The 20,741-nt window shown below is 37.5% G+C and overlaps 2 protein-coding genes across 4 annotated transcripts in view; both read right to left on the minus strand.

The window, feature by feature from the left end:
* Positions 1–233: 233 nt before the first annotated feature.
* On the minus strand, positions 234–17,865 carry fam49ba (family with sequence similarity 49 member Ba). The gene is made up of 11 exons (XM_079611915.1): positions 17,404–17,865; positions 9,161–9,250; positions 7,256–7,377; positions 7,006–7,111; positions 5,727–5,863; positions 2,608–2,685; positions 1,709–1,825; positions 1,377–1,456; positions 1,141–1,267; positions 827–897; positions 234–660 (listed from the first exon to the last, which is right to left on the minus strand). Exons 2-11 carry the CDS (start codon positions 9,231–9,233, stop codon positions 594–596), a joined length of 978 nt encoding a protein of 325 aa, XP_079468041.1. The 5' UTR covers positions 9,234–9,250; positions 17,404–17,865; the 3' UTR covers positions 234–593.
* A 293-nt stretch (positions 17,866–18,158) lies between these two features.
* asap1a (ArfGAP with SH3 domain, ankyrin repeat and PH domain 1a) overlaps positions 18,159–20,741 on the minus strand; it is a 47,239-nt gene continuing 44,656 nt past the window's right edge. For all 3 annotated transcript variants that reach the window (XM_079613568.1, XM_079613569.1, XM_079613570.1), the window contains 2 exons: positions 20,319–20,441; positions 18,159–20,237 (listed from right to left, as the gene is read on the minus strand). In XM_079613568.1, coding sequence (XP_079469694.1) covers positions 20,163–20,237; positions 20,319–20,441 — 198 coding nt within the window. In that variant the 3' untranslated portion in view covers positions 18,159–20,162. The remainder of the gene's footprint in view (positions 20,238–20,318; positions 20,442–20,741) is intronic.

A 20,741-nucleotide genomic window follows, 5' to 3' on the forward strand; every position in this document is an offset into this window, starting at 1 on the left:
CAAAAGAGAAGAAGAAAACAGGAATACAGTCTGGAGTGGATGTTATTATATAATGGCGTGCTGGAGTAGACACTGTCAGGGGAGATGAATAATCCTGAACTCTGTTGGGCAAAAGGATGTGGGTTTAGAGCTAATTATTTTGTACGTTGTAAAGTGGTGAGAGTACAGTGTGATTTCATTGTCCCGTTTCAAAGGAGCCCTGCCTGTAAGAGCTTTCAGGCATTCACAGTTCATTTGGTTAAAATAGCTTTATTCAGTTCAAAAGAGTCATGTTAATAAAAATCACAGTAAATTATGTCGTTAAAAAAAGCAAAATGTCTGGGCAAGTTAACCGGAGGAAATATGGGAAGGGATTGAACGAAGCTCCTCTTTGTTGGACGGCCACACAACAAAGAAGCGTGTATTGAAATCTAAAGGCCACACATGACTTTAAGTCTAACAGTAAAAGTAAACAAACAAAAAAAACTACAACAGTAAAATTAGACTGATAACAGTAGCTGCCACAAGATACATGGCTATTCTCATCGTATTACTCAAACTGCTGAAGCGTCTCATCCAATGTATTTGAGAGGTAATACTTTTGGCAGACACAGTCAAGCTTGTAACATGTTTTTGATTTGCTTGGAGGTAGACTCATCGTTCAAATGTTTTGTTGTATACCTGTGAGAGCCGAGAGAGAACATTTAAATGCACTGAAAATCTTATCACATCACAATGTTTTCAGCAGAATCAAAGACTTATATGGATGTCCATCAACACTTATGTAATGTTATAAGGTATAAAGCTATATGAGGTTTTTTTTTAAAAAAGAATAAAGCTCACAGACCTGAGGGCATTGAGAAGCCCCTCCACACTGTTGGACGGCTGGAATCGCAGAACCTTAATGCATCCTTTCATCTGCATCATAAAAAAAACAGACAATAACATTATGGGTTTTTTTAAATCAGGTTTTTTATTTGTATATAGTTTACTTTTAATTAGGGTGGTCTATTTAGCGCATTCATTTAGTTGGTAACAATTTACAATAAGGTTTGTCTCAATCCCCAATTAAACTATTTACAAATATATAAAAAATTAATTCATTAATCAGCATAATTAAATTAATATATTTAAATTAAACAAATTTGACTAAAATCATACATCGATTTTGGAGGACTTTACGAAAGCTCCAGCTGGATGGACATAGTCGTATAGGATGATCACCCCCACCATCACGCGCAGACAGAATAACACTGTGTCCTCACTGGCAAAACGAGTGCGGTACTCCCTGATCATTACAGACACACACACACACACACACAGAAGATGAATTACAAAGTTACAGCCTGCTACAGAAGAAACAAAAGCACAATGATTAAACAATTGTTTTAACTTACGGTGTCTCTAACATGACTTTACACACACTTGCCATCGTACTCAGGCAATCTGTTGTGTTCTCTACGGGTAGTTCTGCATGCTGATCAGATAGAGAGCAAAATGTGTTGGTTATGCTTGTTTGTAATGAGAAAACAGTGATTTGTAAGTGAAAGTGAATGAGAAACATTCTTGTATAGATGTGTTACTGACATATATTGTGCATTTTCTGAGACTAATTAAGTAGAATTTATTCATGAGCATCTGTACTTGTTTGTCTATTTAGTTTATATCCATTTGAGTGGTTGTGTAAGGCATGTTATAATCAAACTTCAACAGTTTTACAACCACCTACCTTTGATACAAATTTAGTTGTGGCATCGCTTAACGTTTTCAGCATGGGCGTGGCATTGGCGTAGAAGAGAGACATGCGATTGGCCAATTCGTTGTCAACCTCATTATGCTCTTCTGCCTGCAGAAAGAACACACATGTTTGCTTTTTCCAGCATCTAAATGTGAAAAATCCATACTTTTGAAGATTTAAACTAAAGGGGTCAGTTAAGGCAATGGGCTTTTTGGAGGTTATGGATGCGCTTTTCCTTGCTCAGCTTTACTTAAGTAGTTAATCATGGAAATGGATGTGGAAATTGGGTATTCTGGTGTGCTGAAAAAGCATTTTAGCTGACTTGAAACATTTCATTCATTACTGTATGCTAAAAACTGAATGTAAATCCTGCTTTAATCCACAGACTGCAGACATGTCCAGAATTCCTAATACGTGCTCTTCCACAGCCGAGCTCATGTTTCATGAGATGAAAGCGGCTGTCGTAATTATTCCTCACAGAGAGTGCTTTTAATTGGCGAGGCAAGGTCAACGATCCTCTGTGTCAACCCCTGCTGAGCCGCTCCCTGATGATACAGCACACGCTAATGAGACTCAAGTCGTTAGCGCACGTTTCCATCTCAACGTCAACCAAATGCACTGAAGCCTTGTGTCAGCTAAAAGATAAAAGCGGGCATACGGGAGGAAAACGGACAAAATAAAAACCAGGAAAAGATGGAGAGAACGAGATGAATGCGATATCTCATGTTTCCCTGAGTCAGGATCTTGTGCCGCTCTGCCACCTAATGATCCAGACCATTAGAGAACAGAAGAGCTCCCATTAACCCCTGGGACACGGGGGAACAGGGTATTACTAAAACATAAACCGTCTGATAATGAGGCATATTTCCATACAGAGCAGGTTTACTCACTGTTTGGTTGATGATACGCATGCGGCTTAAAGTCCTTCTGTAGTAGCTGAAGTCATTCTGGATGGCGGGGTTGGTCATCTGGCGAGAGAGCAGATGAGCATTTAAATGCAGAACTGGCAGCTGAAAATTGAATTTCTGCTGAATATGGGAAACATGTAAACACCGTATTCATGCATTTTTTATTTTACTGTGAATGTATGAAGTCAAGTGAACAATTTCAAAATCCAATGAGCATATAGCCATTTCATTCACCACTGGGTCTGGTGACAGACTTCATCAGTTCAATAATCTATTCTAGACAATAACAGATTCTCTAAGGCACCTTTGAAAGCAACTGCACATTGGTTTCCATTAATATGAGTCATTGGTTGCAACTGGACTTTCTGTTCCAATAGTTCAACTAATTATCTGAATCACTTGCGTGCAAATTAAGTTAACTAATTGGATACAAAATTCAGTGGCTTAGAAATCAATTCTGTCATACACGTTCTCTATAGCAATCGGATTATGTGTGATGTAGTAGAAAACGACAGACTTCTCTCTGCTGACGCATGTCAGATTCTGCAATGATTTAGTCCACTTAAACCCTGGCCTTAAAAGCATGTATTAATTTATGCCAATCAACAACCGATGCATAGAACCAAGTCTCTCCACCCTTTTTCTTTATGAATAATGGACCCTTTTCAAAGACTCAACACATTTACATTTAAGATGTGTTCCCATAGTTATCAACATCGTAAATCTAGTAAAGTTTTTCATATTTTCATTTTTAAAAAGGTAATATCATTTTATAACACTATACTTTGTGTTATTTGTAATTTTATCAAATTAAATTAAAAAATTAAAAAACATTTACACTGCTGCCAGGGTGTTTCTAATACTATGGCAGACGGAGTGACGGCAAATTTGACATCATTCTCTCTTTTGACTGTTGTAATCAATCTTTCTATTTTTCCCCACTTTTGAAAAGTGATGGAAATGGATTATTTTTATTTTGCTATTGGAGCAAATGGGAATATAAAATTTTTATTCGCGGTCTCCCGTTCACTACTATAGAAGTTTACCCAACTACTGTATGAAGACTTCTGCTTCGGAGAACCCCGGAAATGTGAAGAGTCCATCCGTTACACTCGTAAGTGTATGTACTTCAAAGTACAGAAGAAAACATTTGTCGTTACTTCCGTTTCATCTTTACTTTAAAGTCGGCAAGAAATAAAAATAAATACACATTGAACTTTATCTGTGCGTTTCATTTTTAATTTTTTTTACCTTATAATTCTTAATCAAAATGTCATAACACTATCTTCCAATGAAACGACTGATTTCATAACATGTGCCAGAGTTCTCCAATCAATCTACTTAAACCTGCTCCTGTTTACACCTGTGATTAAGAGTGTTTAGGTCGATCGGATCACAAGGCGAGGGAGGCACTTTCCCGTTTACACTTAGGCCACATTTACACATAGCCGGGTATTTAGAGAAACGAATATTTCCCCCCCTCCGTTTTCAATAATAACAAACATCGTGCACACAACCCGCATAAATACGCCGTCGAGCGCCATCATAACTATGCCAAACCTATGGGCGGCAGTGTAAGGAGAAGGATAAAGCCATGCAAGCCAATCAGAATCCTCAGAATCGACAAGAGAGAACCTAAAACCCCGTTTCTCCCAGTTGACACGACAACATATAACCGGCGTTTTCAGAAATCTCCACTTTGGCCGGAGTTTTTAGAAATAATCGTTTTCTGGGATAAAAACGGCGTTTTCGTGTAAATGACAGGCCAAAACGCAGAGAAATATCTGCGTTTTCCCATCGTGTAAACGGGGCCCTAGTATTTGAATCCGTCTCTTTTGTCCACTTTCAACCACTTCTGTCCTGATTTCTGAGGGTCTATGGATGGGTAAATGTATGGGCTTTTTCAGATCTTTCGAACTAATGGAGGAAATAAGCTTGTGCAATTTACATATGAATGTGACCAGAGATGACGCAAAAACACAGAGAGCAGCAGCAGACCTGCTAGAAATCAGGAATGGTGAGAGAACATTGTGCTTGGTATGTTTTTCATCTTCAAACCAAACTTAGGTCTTCAGCTGACAAAGATTAAAATCCCGTCTGGCAAGCACGCTTCTCATAATGTCAAGGCATTAGGTCAGTAGGTGGAGAGTAGGGGTCTTTTGCGGATGTTCAAACACATTCGACCACATGACAAAATGTTGTCATGTGGTCGAATTGCTACACTACGAAAGCAATCCGGTCGAATGCGTTTTTGACTAAACGTCCTTGCACATCATGTCCAAAATTTTCACATGGGTTTTTTGTTTTTGTCATGCGGTGGCTCTGAATTGAATGCTTGCTACGGATGCGAAAAAACGCAGAAAATCGAACCCGATCCAATTTGTTTTATGATGGACTAAAAATTTTGGAGGCAGTGTTTAAACGTGATTGATCTTACAACGTGAGATTGTATACATTTTTTAACGTGTGAAAATATCAGATAAGAATTTCGGACCCCGGAGTGTGCAAGGGCCTTAACTCCGGAAGTAGTCGAAAGTGGACAAGCTCAAAAACGTTTTAGACCTCGTATTTAGTGTTGTTCACTTGTGATCTAATTGACAAAAACATACCAGGTGTAAACAGAGCCTCACATTCGACTGTAAGCTCACATTTAGATCTGTCTCCATCCAATGAACAACCGATATGTAGAACCAACACCGCACCCTACATTTTTTGCTTTTCAATAATCCGTTGCATTTGGATGTACGTCATAATATGGAAGAAAACATTTCTTGCCATTTCCGTTTGATCCTTTTAAATGCTGCAGTTTGAAGAGAGATTGCATAATTACTGCTTGTGGTGTTTCTCATTTGTAAGTCTAATACATTAATAAATTAATATGTATAAACGTTAAATATAATTTACAGATTTCTAATGGTCAGTTACCTGCAGATTTTTAGGAGGCTGAGATAAATAGGGTCTTTGCTCCAAATCCTCTTATTATACCTAATTGTTGTGATTTCGCAGTGGTTTTCCAAACCAGGTTAGAAAGAGATCAATTCATGAAGGATTAGACTGGAAGAAAAGTGCAGAGTGGGTGTGACCAGAGGTTGCCTGGTTACCTTCAGCTCATCGAAGCGCAGGGTGAAATGCAGAATCTCAGCGAACTGCCGTGCGAGCGCCTGCTCCTGCTCCAGATGCTGAGTTGGGCTGCAGCGCGAGCTCGTGAGGAACTCCAACAGGCCCTGAAGAGAGTCTTCTACAAGAGACAGAAGAAACAGAACTGATAGTTCTTATGCTGAATATAGGTATGCATACTGGGTTATGGTCTCCAAAATTTGAACAAGACCACAGTCTGCCCTTTGATGTTTCACCAGAGCCTCTCCTCCAGAGAGCACTGCCATTGGCTGGTGTTGATGTGTGATTAAGGGCCATGTCATGTTTAATTAGGTCATGACCTAATTCTAAACAACAGACCCTCCATCTGAATCACTCAAACCCACAGACAGACAGCACAAAAAGTGAAAGCAATCACAATTATCACAAAAAAATTGTAATAGTATTTCACAATATTACCATTGTTACTGCATTTCTGATCAAATAAAGTCTTGGTGAGCAGAAGTGACTTCTTTTAAATAAAATCTTACCAACCCCAAACTTTTGAAGAGAATGTATTTGTCACTAATGATACAGTAGATGTGCGGTGTGTACTGACAGAGATGATGAGAGCTGTGTTTTTGCTAGATGTGGTGAAAGAAACTGGCCTTGACCAAAGAGCATGATAATCCAATTATGACGCACTGCTGCTCTGTTTATGACTCGTTCCCTGGGAACATGCGTTGAGTCGGAACAGAAATTTCACAAGATTATTAAAATATTTTAGAGCTCAAAAACATATTCAGCAGTTAATGTAGCTGTGATTCAGCTGTGGGTACGAGTCCACAGACTGCTCATATTCTGTACAACAGCAGTCTTGCTCATGTGACATTGCTTAATTATATCACACAGTCAGTCTACATATTTATTTTATTACTTGCGTATAGCTATATGACAGAAAGGCTTGTGAAGGAGCATATGAGCTGATGTAACAGTAAGGACAGTTTAATAATGCCTGGGCTTATATAATCTCACTATTGTCGGCTGCTGACGTGTGCACTGGTACATGTTTGATCATACTGATGAATCAAGTCTCACTGAAAATCGAAACACTTCAAAGCAGATGCAAATTCTACAGTACATGGTAAATGGGTCAGTGGACCATACACCTGTGAGGAATTGTGGCACTCATTAAAAATGACCTCTCATTTATCACCTGTGCCTCTAGGTAAAAATAGCTGTACGTGTTATATATAGTTTTGTGTGCTGTGCACATTAAAGAAAAGTGGGGGAAAAAAGACATACCCAGTTTAAGTGAGAACTCATAAAACTTCTTTAGTTTGCCAACCAGTGGGACCACGGCGGCCCACGCTCCCTCCTGCACACGTTCATCATTGGGATGCTGTATGGCCTGAAGAGACAAGACGCGCACACTTAAATACAGCTGGGGACGACATTGCTGACAAACGAAATAAAAGGAGTTTGTGTCATGAAAAGCAACACCGAGCACAGGCCGACGTCAGAAGGACCTGCAGTGCACTCTAGATGTACTCGCCTGTCTGATGGCTTCACCTGCTCCGCTGTATGACTGCAGCTCCTGTAGAACAATCACAGCCTCTGTTAGCACCCCGTTGACCTCCTCCCATACTCTCCTCTCGGCTTCTGTGGGCTTGGCATCTGCAGAGGAGAGATCAGCTCAGAATCGCGGCTGGAACTGCAATCGTCATTATTATCATATTAATTTGTTATAGTAATTATTTAAAAATATATTACATTTTTAATAATTATGTACAGTTATGGTAATAAGCAAATAGCAATAGTTAATAGTACCTAGTAATATTAATAATTATTAATAATCCATTATTAACCATTATAATTATTTATAATAAATATTAATTAATATATCTATATATATATTAATAACATTATATATGAATACTGTTATTTATAATAGCAATTATTGTTATTACAATATTGACAGTTTGTTCAATTTTATACCAGCAAAATCACTGTGAATATTGCAAGTGTATGATTTATCGCCCAGCCCTTGACTTCAGGTAATATACAGGTTGTAACTTGTGACTAGGGCTGCACGATATTTGAAAAAACTGACATTGCGATATTTTGTCTTTCTGCGATATATTTTGCAATAGGGCTGCGCAATATATCGAATTTATCGAAATATCGCAAATGTATATATCGCAATATGCATATCGCAACAGCTTGCAATAAATGGGGTCATGAACAAAATACAGTTTTTTTTAGCTTTAATAAGTATCAGGATATATTTAATCATACAGTGAAAACTAAGCAATGTTTTATTTTTATATTTTATGATTCAGTATATTTTATTAAATAAATAAACCTATTAATGTAGGATAACCTGAAACCCTGTGGTTTACACTGATGTTAAAATAACACTTCTTATGCTACAGTAAAACACTGATGTTCACTTTCAGAAGTTATAAGGATGTTTTCTTGTCATACAAAGAATGTGAAACACATGTAGGTTATATCATTTTAAATATATTTTAAAGATAATTTTAGTTTATTTTACACACTTTAAGCATTATCGTATCGCATATCGAATATCGCATTATTTAAGGAGTTATCGCATATCGCATTTTTCTTCAATATCGCACAGCCCTATTTTGCAATATGATAACGGTTTAACCAGATGTTTTGAATAGCTCTATTTGGAAAGAATGAATTATTCTAGAATGATTGGGGTGATTTTGTAGGGAGTGAATCTGCGGAGCAAATAATAAGCAATTTACAAGCATACTGTACATAGATACAATAGAACAAAAATTCAAATTTAATAAATAGTGCTTTATGTTTTTCAGGCAAGTCTAACTGCATTCAGGTACAGAAATGCATATTCATCACTGTATAAATTAAATATAATTCATCTTTGTTTTTTTTATTTTGTTGCTTGATTAACATTAATGACAGCAGCAGGAATATTAGGCTGCTGTCACTTTAAGACAGAATGCACAGATCCAAAATAATACGCATCCATTTTCTTTCTCAATTGTTTACGTTCACATAAGCCAAAAGCGCCTGTGCGTGCTTACAAGGATACTCACCAAGACGGGCATTTTGACAATTTTGCGTGTACGTGTCCCGTTTAAGCACAGACAGACGAGAAAGATTCAGTGTTTGCATTCTGTCTGTGCTGCTCTGTGTGTGAAGAAGAACATAGAAAACAGTGCGCCCGTTCCGAATGGAATTCTCTTTCACGTCTTCTTGTGCTCATATGGTTTAAAATACCTTTAATGTTTAAACACTTTGCAATTAATCCCAGAATCACGTCCATTTCGAACCGTGCAGTGGCTGGTCCGTACGCATCAACTACAATCCCTATCCTTGACATCACACATCCTGGGATGTGCCAACAGCTGATGCACACATACATATATCGTGCAGCCCTACTTGTGACGGTATATTATTCACTTACTTTCAAAGTCCAGGAAAAAGTTCCCTGAATTGTTCTCAATATCCCGAGTGAGAACCTTGATCAGATTCCCCATCCCGACCTGTCAGACACCTAAAAGACAAGGAGAAAAGGAAAAGTGACGCAAAACTACTTTCTGAATGACGATTTATGCTCGTGGCACTTTGAATGTCAATGCACCATTTTATTTGCCTTCAAATACAAGAACACATTCAGGTTCACTCAATTCGCATCAAGAACTGCGACACCTGTGCTTTCGACAGCAACATCTGGCCACGCACACATGAGCGTGACAGGGAACATCTGCTCGGGGCAATGCAGAAATCAGGGGAGACACACACCCCAGCTCCTGCAGGTGAAAGGACATGCCGCTGAGAACGCAGTAAGACTGCAGCACGCATGGGTGGATCCTACTGCAGGATCATGTCGCCCTCTAGCAGTCACAGGGTCTCTATAGTCCAAAATTGACACTCCGAAGTACCCCTCCCTTTGAGCTCAGGACTAAATCATTGTGAGAATCATGTTCCCTGAAAAGAGCGCCCTCTCATTCTTATTCATCTGCTCTGAGCTCAGCGCAGGAGTCAGCGCTCCCACAGCGAGTAACAGATCAAATAACATTATGAAAAACCAACTGAGGATGCTCAAGAGGAACGGATAGACCTCAGTTACACAGCATGTCAACACATTCAAAGCCCAAGGACAGACTTTTGTGTTCAACCCGAAAGGAAACTTTGTTTATTTCTTTGAAGGACTTTTCCTGCCCTCAAACGAACTGCCTTGAAAATAGGTAAATGGGTTGCTAGAGCGCCTCACTGACCTACAGCGCATGCTGCAGTGTGAGCGGGGGTGTGCTGTCTTTATATCTTGGCATACTCGTGTTCACGTGCCATTTCGGATTTAAGCAACCAAAGGGACTAAATAAGCACTGCTGTCTTGAACCTCCTAAGCCCCCCTGTCAGCTTTACACCCCTCAGATTGGGGAGGGATGGTACCATCTAAACTGAGGTTACTCATACACAACCTGCAATCCTATTGGCTAAGGGGGGAGAGACCGAACATTCTGCTGTTTCCATGGAGCCTAAAATATTTTTCAACACAAAATGTGCCGACAGCCAATAGGAGTGGAGCACAGGAGTACTCGACAGGACTTAAAAAAGAACTTGAATAAATTAATCATAAGTGCGGCACTAGGAAAAGAGACACATGACTCAAAAACTAATTTGGACACAAAAGTGGAACAGTTTGATAAAGTAAACCTTGCAAGCTTTTAAGATTGTTTACAAATGTAATTTAATTCAGTTCTGCATAAGATACATTCAAATTATAGTTCAACAAACTATTAAAGCAAAAAACAAATTACTACAAGAAGGGTATTTAGGGTGTAGGGTGTTCTAGCAAAGCTTTTAAAAACTGCTAAATCAAATTAATGAATAAAGCTAACATTTATTATGATAATGAATATATAAATGATATATAATATCAATTAATGGTTAAATATTAATTTATAAATCATGAATGAAATTATTTAATTATCAACATTACCAAAACTATTTACAAAATGAATATGAACAGCGTTAATAAAAGCAAAAAAAAAAAAAATGTATTGTGACTACAAGACTACAAAAAAGAGGAAGGTAAATAGTAAATGAGTAGGCTTACATCTGAAGTGGGGCGAAATACAATCATATACTTCCCAATTTAAATTAGGTGCTGATCTCAATGAGGAGGAGTAAAATCTAATTTCCTATTAGAAGAATGTGTAGCTATCACAGTTTCTGCTGGTCTGAGAGAGATAGAGAGAGTGTTTTAGATTATAGGTGTGAGTGCAGTGGGCCGTTTCCTCCCCACTGCAGCATTCGGCAGCATGTGCCTCCACGTGCTTTTGCCTCTACTACTACTACTACCACCCAACCAGAGAAGAATATGACCCCACCCGTTCCCTCCCCTCTCCCGCTTTATCCGACAGAGAGCGGGGAGGAAGTCACGTGGGTGAGGGGAGGCTCTGCAGTCTGAGGCGGTCTGCTGCGGCAGTGCAGAGAGAGCACAGATAGCGCTCCTCTTGACCCAGATTCCACCCGTGCCACGTCACACTGGGTTAACATTAACCCTGGCATAGCAAGACATGGGCAGATACGCTGCAGGTTGCCCTCGGCAGACACGGCTAACCATCATACACACACGCACGCCTTTGGCCACACAGAGAGTCTGTCCCTTTCATTATAACCTTAATTACATTACATTATATTAACTTAATGAATTAAAAACACTTATTGTGATAATAATAAATGTAATATGATGTAATATATAATAACATTTAATGACAATTCAATATTCTATTTATTAAATTATTTGTAATTTTCTAATTTAATTATATACCTAACCTAGCTATTATATTAATAGCACATGAAATGTATAACACTAACACTATCTTTATTACGTCACTTATTATAATGATAATAAATAAATAGATAGCAATAATAAATATATATTTTTGATATAGGCTATTATTGTAAATAAATTATATAGAAAATACATATAGAAAATATAATCTTTATATTTATGATTAAATATATTGAATTTCTCACACACATAAAATCTAAATTTCAAAATTAAATTATTTACACTAACAGTCATCATTTCTGTCACTTATTATGATGATAATAAATACATAATTCTGTTTTGTAATGAATTACATAATTTTTTTAAATATATTATTTATATAATTATTTGTTCAGAAAGGCACTGTGCTCTGATTAATTATGTGTCAGCTCGCCACCAGAGCTTGATTTCCTATCAGGAGAGAAAGAGAGACACAGGCGCGTGTCCTGGACAGACAGACAGATAGTCTACACATGGACACAAGCATGCATGTCTGGCCAGCTGTAACAGGGCTGAGCGTCAGGCATGAGTCAGAGAGAAATAGCGGTCACTCCTTCCGCCGCATGACGGAAATTCTGACATCTGCGCCCTTCATTTAGACCCTCGAAATACCACAGGACACCCAGATTTGATCAAATAAACGTTCGGTATATTAGCCATGACACATTTGTTAAGAATCTGTCTGCTATGAAGCAATATTTATGACAATATTTGTTGGTGATTTTTCTGTTATTGCCCCATATTGCTGTAGAGCAGATGATGTTATTTAGATCTGCTGTACAACATCTCTGATTAACTTGTGTTGGGAGCACGGCTGAACTTTACATGAACCTAAAAAATGAAACCCACGTCGCCCGTCCTGTGCGATCATGGATGTGAGAGACACTGAGCCCGTCTGCACACAAGACGGATGCAGACACAACATCCACCCTCCTCCCCATCATTCTCCCTGAAACACACAGAGGTGTCAATGAACCGACAACTACACTCATGACAACCTTTAAATGTAAAGCTAATGTGATGATCCAACACATGATATTATTTTCACTTTAAAAATGGGATCAAAATATGCATCAAGCTGATTTGACCTTGAAAAAGCTACAGAAATTCTTTCGTTCTTTCATTTCATATCTAATTCATAATAGGAAGGTTACAATATCTGTGTACAGACACTAGAAATTGAAGGGTTTTATTGCCTCCTGGTGGACATTCGTAGCTATGACTGACTTTAATTCAGGGTTATGCACCATTTTCAATTGAGAATGCACTGTAAATTCTAAATTAATTGCTGAACTTAAACTGAATGAGGATGCATTGCTTTTTTTGAATATAAGGGAGAGGAATTTGAATTCAAAGAAATACACTGTCATTTTCACTATGGATAATTTGTCAAAACTTTAAAAGCTGACTTAAATCCTTGTACTAAAGTTTTGGGAAAAGTTTAAAAAGCCTTGAATTTTAAATGTTTATTAAATACATAAAAAAATACAAGCCTCTTAATACAACTTCACATTTCAAGTTGTCTAAACCTAAAAAAAAAACATTTTTAGGAGGAACAAGAAATTACTTTTGTGCCTTTTTATTGACGTTATACACAAATTAATACCATGTCAACATTTTTTTTTAATCAAATGTTATATATAGGCTATATAAAATAAAAGAGTGCCTGAATTTCTTTAACCACCAAGCCATGGCTTTGACCAAACAAAGCATTTTATGAACATCCTTTTTTTATAATTAAATTTAAACAAGTGCCTTCCCCCTCTTTAGGGGTGATAATAAGATGCAGAAATTATGGTTTGACACCTCTGGTTAGACAAAACACCAAAGCAGCATTAAGTGACACTGACACAGAAAGAGTGAATTCTCAACTGCCAGCCATAGTAAGTTTGTTGTGAATTTGTGCACTTATACTGAGTTTTCAGCTTCGGGTTATTTTGCATCTTTATTTAGATTTATAGATTAAATTTAGCATTAAATCTCACAGGGGAAGGCAATTGCAGTCCCTTGTCAACTCCAGGATGAGTCCATGATCTCATGAGAAAACTTAACTATTTACGAGATGGCAAGTTTGTGAGTCGGACAAAAATATATGAAGAAAAAAGCAAGCATAGAGTTCCACCTCTAACCCCAAACCTATACATAACCATCAGTGGGGTGTTAGCAGATTGTACGAATACGAATCAGACACCAATTCGCCAAAACGTGAAATATGAATTGCTATGAGATCCTGTTGGTGAATCAGAAGATTCATGATAGAGATTCTCTGTCCTCAGAACACACATTTAATTCGGTTAAATCTTCAAGATAGTTTGAAACTCTGTGTATCATGTGCTTGTTATTTAGTTGTTGTTTACGGTCTCATAGGCCCAAATATGTTCCTCCTGAAAGATGATTGTACAACATCATTCTCACATGCAAGACCGACTACCTTCACTGGTCAAACATGCCATCATGAACTTGTTCTTGCTCCCTCAAATGCTTTATTGCACTCACTAACATAACTTCTACATGCTACTGAAATGCTAGATTCACTTCTCTATTCCTCTTCCAAAAAAACAAAAAAAAACAAGCAGCATGGAAAAATGCCACAGGCAGGAACACGAGAAACCTAACGTGAGCCGCAGCTATCGGGCCTGTAAGAACACGCTTCCCCTGGCATGACAGCACAGGTGTTTCTGTTCTCTCCTTTTTTTCTTTTTTTTTTTTTGCTCATGTACTGCTGAAAAATACACATGCTGTTGTTCTTAGTGTCTAAAGATCATTTTGCACTTTTACCACAGCACGACCTGAGGGAACGGATACTATTTCAAATGTGATTCTGTGAGCTGGACATGTGCATGTATTTGGGGCATTATGAGCAGAAGCATTTTTAAAGAGTTCGACCACAAAAGGGTGTCAACTTTCTGTTGATTTTGTTTGACTGTGAAGACCGATAAAGCGAGCCTGTCCTACCACAAAGCATAACCAGGAAATTGAACCAACATTCAAAAAGGGTAACCTCCTTCACAATACTTCTCAAACGGAAAGCTATAGTCAGTATAAGCTCGCAAGATAGTATAAGCTCACTGTAAACATGTACATATGCAAACACTCAACACATTATTTAACGTACAGTTTCTGCATGTACTCCAATACAAACAAACAAACATATAGACTGATTTTCAACGCTGCATCAAAATAAAGTAAAAAAACCTCGCTAGACAAGGCTTCCTTGTGAAGGGTGTACTGCTTCAGTTAGTCACACATGCCTTAAGGGCATGTAAAGTGCCACTACACAAACCCTGCAGTACAGGAATGCTCCGCTAATTCCAGAAGCACAAGCATGACATCTCACAGCACAACAGACATCACAAAGTAGCTGTTTGCAGAGAGCAGATGCGATTGATCAGCATCGTACAGTGATTAGAGCTGTGCAGGTGGCAGCACTGCTGATGAATATATCTGATATGAATATATATGAGTCCATCAGTTTAGCTTTTAGGTAATAATCAATGAACAAACACGGTTTTGATCTTTTCCCCTTTTACATAACACCTGATGGCTCGGTTTCACAGATACAATAGTGCTTAGACTAAGCCAGGGTTAGGCCTTAGTTAATACAGGGCATTTAAGCAGCTTTTATAAACGTGCCTTACAAAACAAACATTACTGCTGTGCATCTTGAGACAAAACAATGGCAGTGACATATTTTAAGATTTGCCTGTGCAAATTGCTTTCAGTTAAGACAGTTCAAACATGCATTTAAGTCTGAGAGCTTAAGACTTTCAAAACCATCATGGCGAACAGTGCGAATCGATGGGTCTCAGCTGAAGGAAATAATTCATTATTTATCGGCTTTAATATATATCGGTCAAATTTTCTTATCGGGTTGATAACAATAACATTACAAAGGAACATATACTATCGGCCAATACCGATATGCTAGCCGATATATCGTGTATCCCTAAATTGGTGTAATTAAAAACAAAAAAAATAATAGTGGACATTCAATTCATTAAAGCATTACTAGAAACAATATATTAACTATAAAAATGTATCATAGTGACCTTTAATAAATCCACAAAAACTACTTTTTGCATATAAGCAAATTCGTTTTTGTTTGTTTGTCGTTCATGTATGAATCCATTAGCTTATTTGTTCAATGTCACTGTCCTCCTCCGCGGGAAATGTTTGTGATGTGCAAGGCCACAGGTTTTAATTAAGAACATGAACTACTGACACAGCAGCAATTCGGTATGACTTCCAGAGCAGTGGTCAGCATTAAAACACCAAGACGTGGAGATGTCCAGACTAGGTTATGGCAGATATTACTACTGTATATTAACATCATTTATAAAAGCTTATTATAAACTATATTGCATATATTAACATGATGTGTTACATGTTTTAAGTGAATATTTAATCTTAAATATAAATATTCACCCGGTTCAACAGACAAGGCTTAAAATATGATTAGAATCACTTCAAAAAAGTAAAATACAGTTCAGTGCAACTGCAACATGTGCAGTGCAAGTCTGCCATAGGCTACATAAAATTAAAAGGAGAACATTATAATTGTGTGCTTGGGACATGGCTTTTAATAGTAAGACGTTTGTTTTTGTAATCAGGCTCCCAACTATAAAAATTTGGATTTGGATTTATCGGCCATTATACTGGTTATCTGCTTTCAAATAGAACAAATTATCGGTTATCGTACCGCCATTTTTTTTTTATATCGGTGCATACCTACACTGATTATTATGTGTCTGATGAACAATATCTAGAAATGTTTTTTTAATAATCTTAGCTTGTGACACAATAATAATACAAAATAAATGTATGCTTAACTTCTATCTAGTGGTTAAGCATATACATTACTATGTATTCCTAAAAAAAACGTTATTATTTTATGCAAACAATACATTAAATAGATAATTTACCTATGTGAACAGAAAAGAGAAAGGGGGTTTAAAAACAATTGGCCTATCTACTAAATTATTACATCAGCTTAACATTTATATTATGTAGCTTGCTTCCATGAAACGTTTAAACCAGGTCACAAAAAGGGTCAATCACAAATAGGCTATCTAAAAATGGTCAATCACAAATATCTGGTAAGGTCATGTAAAGTTATGGGAATGTATTGGCTTCTGAGTGGGAATCATTTTCATTGGTTATACTGAATGAACGAACCGCGCAAAATGTCATATTAACATTTTTTTTATTAAATGTGAAAATGACTAACCATGTTTCAATAAACAGCCAAGCAATTGCAAAATAAATGGGTATCTCCGTACATCGAATAATCTAGATTTGAACCAGTGGCTTTATGACAGTGAAAATGTAGGAACTTACTGTGCGTTGAAATGCGTGTTTTGAATAAACAAAATCAGGAAGTGGCATGATCTATTTGAACACAGAGGAAGTCTGAAAACTCGCACCATTGCTTTTGTTCACAAGAATAGTCTCGGTTTTTATCATAAAATTCACTCTTTTTCTGCTCAGCAGCAGACAAATACGCACAATACACGTAAAACACAATACAGGCACAAAATTCAAAGCCATATATGTAAGCACCGTCCATTACAAAGAATACACACGTCAAGTCAAGTCAAGTGAAATGAAAAAGTGATCAAACGCTTTGTTTCCCAATAGACTTTCGATGCTTTCTATAGCTTTATATGATTTATTTAAAATCTTCAAACATGAATTTAAAGTATGATTAATCTTTCTTTGAGTTTAGTTTGTGTGATTTGTAGCCTACACTCAGGTTGTCTTTTGTAGCCTCTCATCTCACCTGAGCGCTGAAGGAAACAAACATTCTCTCGCGCCTGGTGTCAGGTTGCATAGTGGAAAGGTAATGCATCTTAATCCATGATTCTTACCTCAATTTCCAGTCAATTCAGTGAAAAGTAAATATAGGGAAACGCTGAAGAACACCCTGCTCAGCGGATCATTGTGAAGATGTGGCGTGTGTCTACATTTTCCGGATTGGCCAATCAGAAGTGTTGCGTTTGACGCGCAGGTTGAGCTCGACTCGACTATGGGAGCGCTGAAGAGGCTCTGCCTACATCTATAAAAGGAATTGATTTCGAGAGAGGAAGGAAGCAGACTGGTTTTGCTATGCCTGTTGCGTTCGCAATGTAGTTTGGACGATTTTGCTTTCACTTATACGTTTTATTATTTTATACTGAGGCTGGCACTCAGACATAGTCAGCGCGAGCGAAACGACAAAACGCTCGTATTACCAATGAAGCAGCGAGCGTTGATTGTAATGGAAATGCTCTAGTCTAGTTCTTTTGCACTGTATTGTCACAAATGGGGTAAAGTTGTGTGTTATGGTATGGGTCATTTTCAAAGATACACACACACATACACAAAGTGAGAAACAATTAACAGCCTACATTATTAGACATTATTATCTATACAGGCTGATTTTCAGCATGGAAAGAGGTAATGAATCATATAATAAAATTAATACCACTTCCAAGCTCAAAGTTCAGAGAAAAAAAGCGTTTTCAAATGTGCAGTGTTTTAAAAGTTGTTAATTTATACCATGAGCTTTTATCAGAGAGAAAATCCCTTAAGCATATAAAATAACGCAGTTTTAATTAAAAAAACAACAACATTGAGACTACATGGTTTCAACTTAAAGACTTTATTTGAAGACTTGATAGCCAAGTTTGATTTTCTTTCTGACTGAACTTACAGTGCAGCAAACAGACACAAAAAAAGGAAGAGAGTGGCAAAATTCATCCTAAATGTAACATTAGGACTGAATATAGTTTATTCACGTAGATGTGACGTTGTCCTTTTGACTGTTTCCAGACTTCAGTATGCTACAATATTAGCAAACACAAGAATCCATCATATGGAGTTGTGCTGGATTAAACATCTAAACAGACAGACATTATCCAACATCACAGGGGTCAAAACAACACAGTCCGGGAACGGTGCATCGGCAACTTTATACCACAATCTCGGAGTCGTTTTGTCTTGTTCATTGAGCAGAGATGTTCTTTGTGCTGAATTCTTGTTTTTTTTTATCCTTTAGTTAAAATTATTTTAATGTAACATGACCTAAAACAGAGGAACAAAACCCATAATAAACTACACTTGAAGGGTCCATTCCTCTCCATGCTGAAACACTTTAGCCCTATAAATGTCAAATACTATCATCATCAAATATAGTACAGGTGGCATTCATTAATACATCTTCTATCATTAATACAACAACAGTTAAAAACCAAGAGTGAATGCTGGTCTCCCTGATAGGGTAACGAGAAAGAGGCAGCTTTAGTTCATTCTGAGTCATACCGAGTCAGTCACTCACTGCCGACCGGGTCCCCTTGCAGTTTAATTCAACTTAAATGAACAAAACAAACCAAAAGATACCACATTCCACAGTCACTGTAAGCAAACAATACAACTCACTATAAGCAACCTTTAACAGATTGTGTTCTGCTCAACATATGTCCATTTTTATACAAAGCCAACAACGTTTGACCAGTGATATCCATGTATGAGAGAAGCTTTATAATTTAAGTCATGAGACCAGATGGATAAGGTAGGTTATTGTATGATCTAATAAAACAATATTGACAAGGACACTTTCCCAGAGCTGAGGCATTAGTTTTGTCAGATTTGGCGTTAAACAACAATGGGGAAGAAATGAAGCGTTCCCACAGATGCGACCAAGGCCGTAACCACCATAGACACTGAAATATTTGATCGATATGAGCTTTTCAGCGATTTATTCTTAAATTATAACTGGTTATATGTAGTGACGTTCTTGGTTACAGCCACCATATACACACTGGTATGGAGAGAATATGGGTAGAAAGTGGTAACATTACACCAGCAATTTTCAAGGGCTGTAAATTGGTCTCCTACTCATTGATGCGTTCAGAATAAAGATTTCTGGCTTCTTCTTTTTTTTTGTGAGTGATGCAAACGGAATGATTGCCAATTTTGATCGTCTATGTATAGCAGATGAGATGTTTAAACCTTTACATTTTGGTTTTGATCCCTGACCAGCATGCCACTGTGCTGGGAATTTAAACACTGGTATGTTATTGTATTTTCACTTATCACTTATGCCATCCAAAAATTTAAGAGATGATCTTTTTGTTCTTTTAAAACAGTACACTAAAATGTCTAGAGTCACTCTGGCTCCATAAGCAAGCAGGGTTAACATACATTTGCACACTTGTACATTATACATACGTACATAAATATACACTTACATCTGTGCATATGTATGTACAAAGACACACTTTAAATGGACTTACATATTTCTATATGTGTACACATACACAAAGTTACAGCATACATGTTAAGTGCTAGATTTCCATGTATAGCTACTGCAAACCCAGTTTGGCATGCTGGGCTGCCATGGCTACGATAATACTGGTAGGCAGGATAACACAGTTTATGAACAACACATAGTTTACACATTTCACCCTTGAGGATTAAGGGAGCATGGGTTTGATTCTTCATGTTACGTTTGTTTGGAGACCGTTTGGGTTTCAGCAGCTATGTACAGAGGCAATGCCCACAGTCCAGTGTGAGGCTAGGGAGAATATGAGAGAGTGAGCGGAGCTTGTGCTAGTTGGAAAGCCTCTCGGCCGCCGCTTATCCACTGTCAGTCAGACAGAATGTGCACAAAGGACATTGGGAAGGCCCCTTTCCTTTCAGGCTGCCCCTCTATGTGCCCGATCTGTAAAAAAAGGCAGGTTGATGAATGTGACAATGTGCATTAACAATACTAGTAGCAAGTGCACGCCACAGATTTACTTACCCACCACTCCTGGTCTTCCTCTCCTGTAACAATTATTACCTCCCCCTCCACAAAAGTCAACTCATCATCATTATCTGCTTGGCAATCGTAGATGGTTTTCACGCGCCTTATTTTGCTCTTTGCCTGCAAAGAGATGATCCTCAGTTATTTTAGTGTTACACCTGTTGATATTTTTCCAATATAAACTACTGTTCAAAAGTTTGGAGTTGGATGCAATATTTCGTTCATGTTTTTGAAAGAAGTCTCTTATGCTCACCAAGGCTATATTTATTTGATTAAACATAAATTACAGTATACACAGTGATATTGTGAAACAATGTGACAATTTAAAACAACTGTTTTCTATTTTGATATATTTTAAAATCTATTTTAAAATGTTCAGCATCATTACTCCAGTCTTCAGTGTCACATTATCCTCCAAAA

This window comes from Phoxinus phoxinus (assembly GCF_949152265.1).
Source record: "Phoxinus phoxinus genome assembly, chromosome: 5".
In the NCBI taxonomy this organism is placed as follows: Eukaryota; Metazoa; Chordata; class Actinopteri; order Cypriniformes; family Leuciscidae; genus Phoxinus; species Phoxinus phoxinus.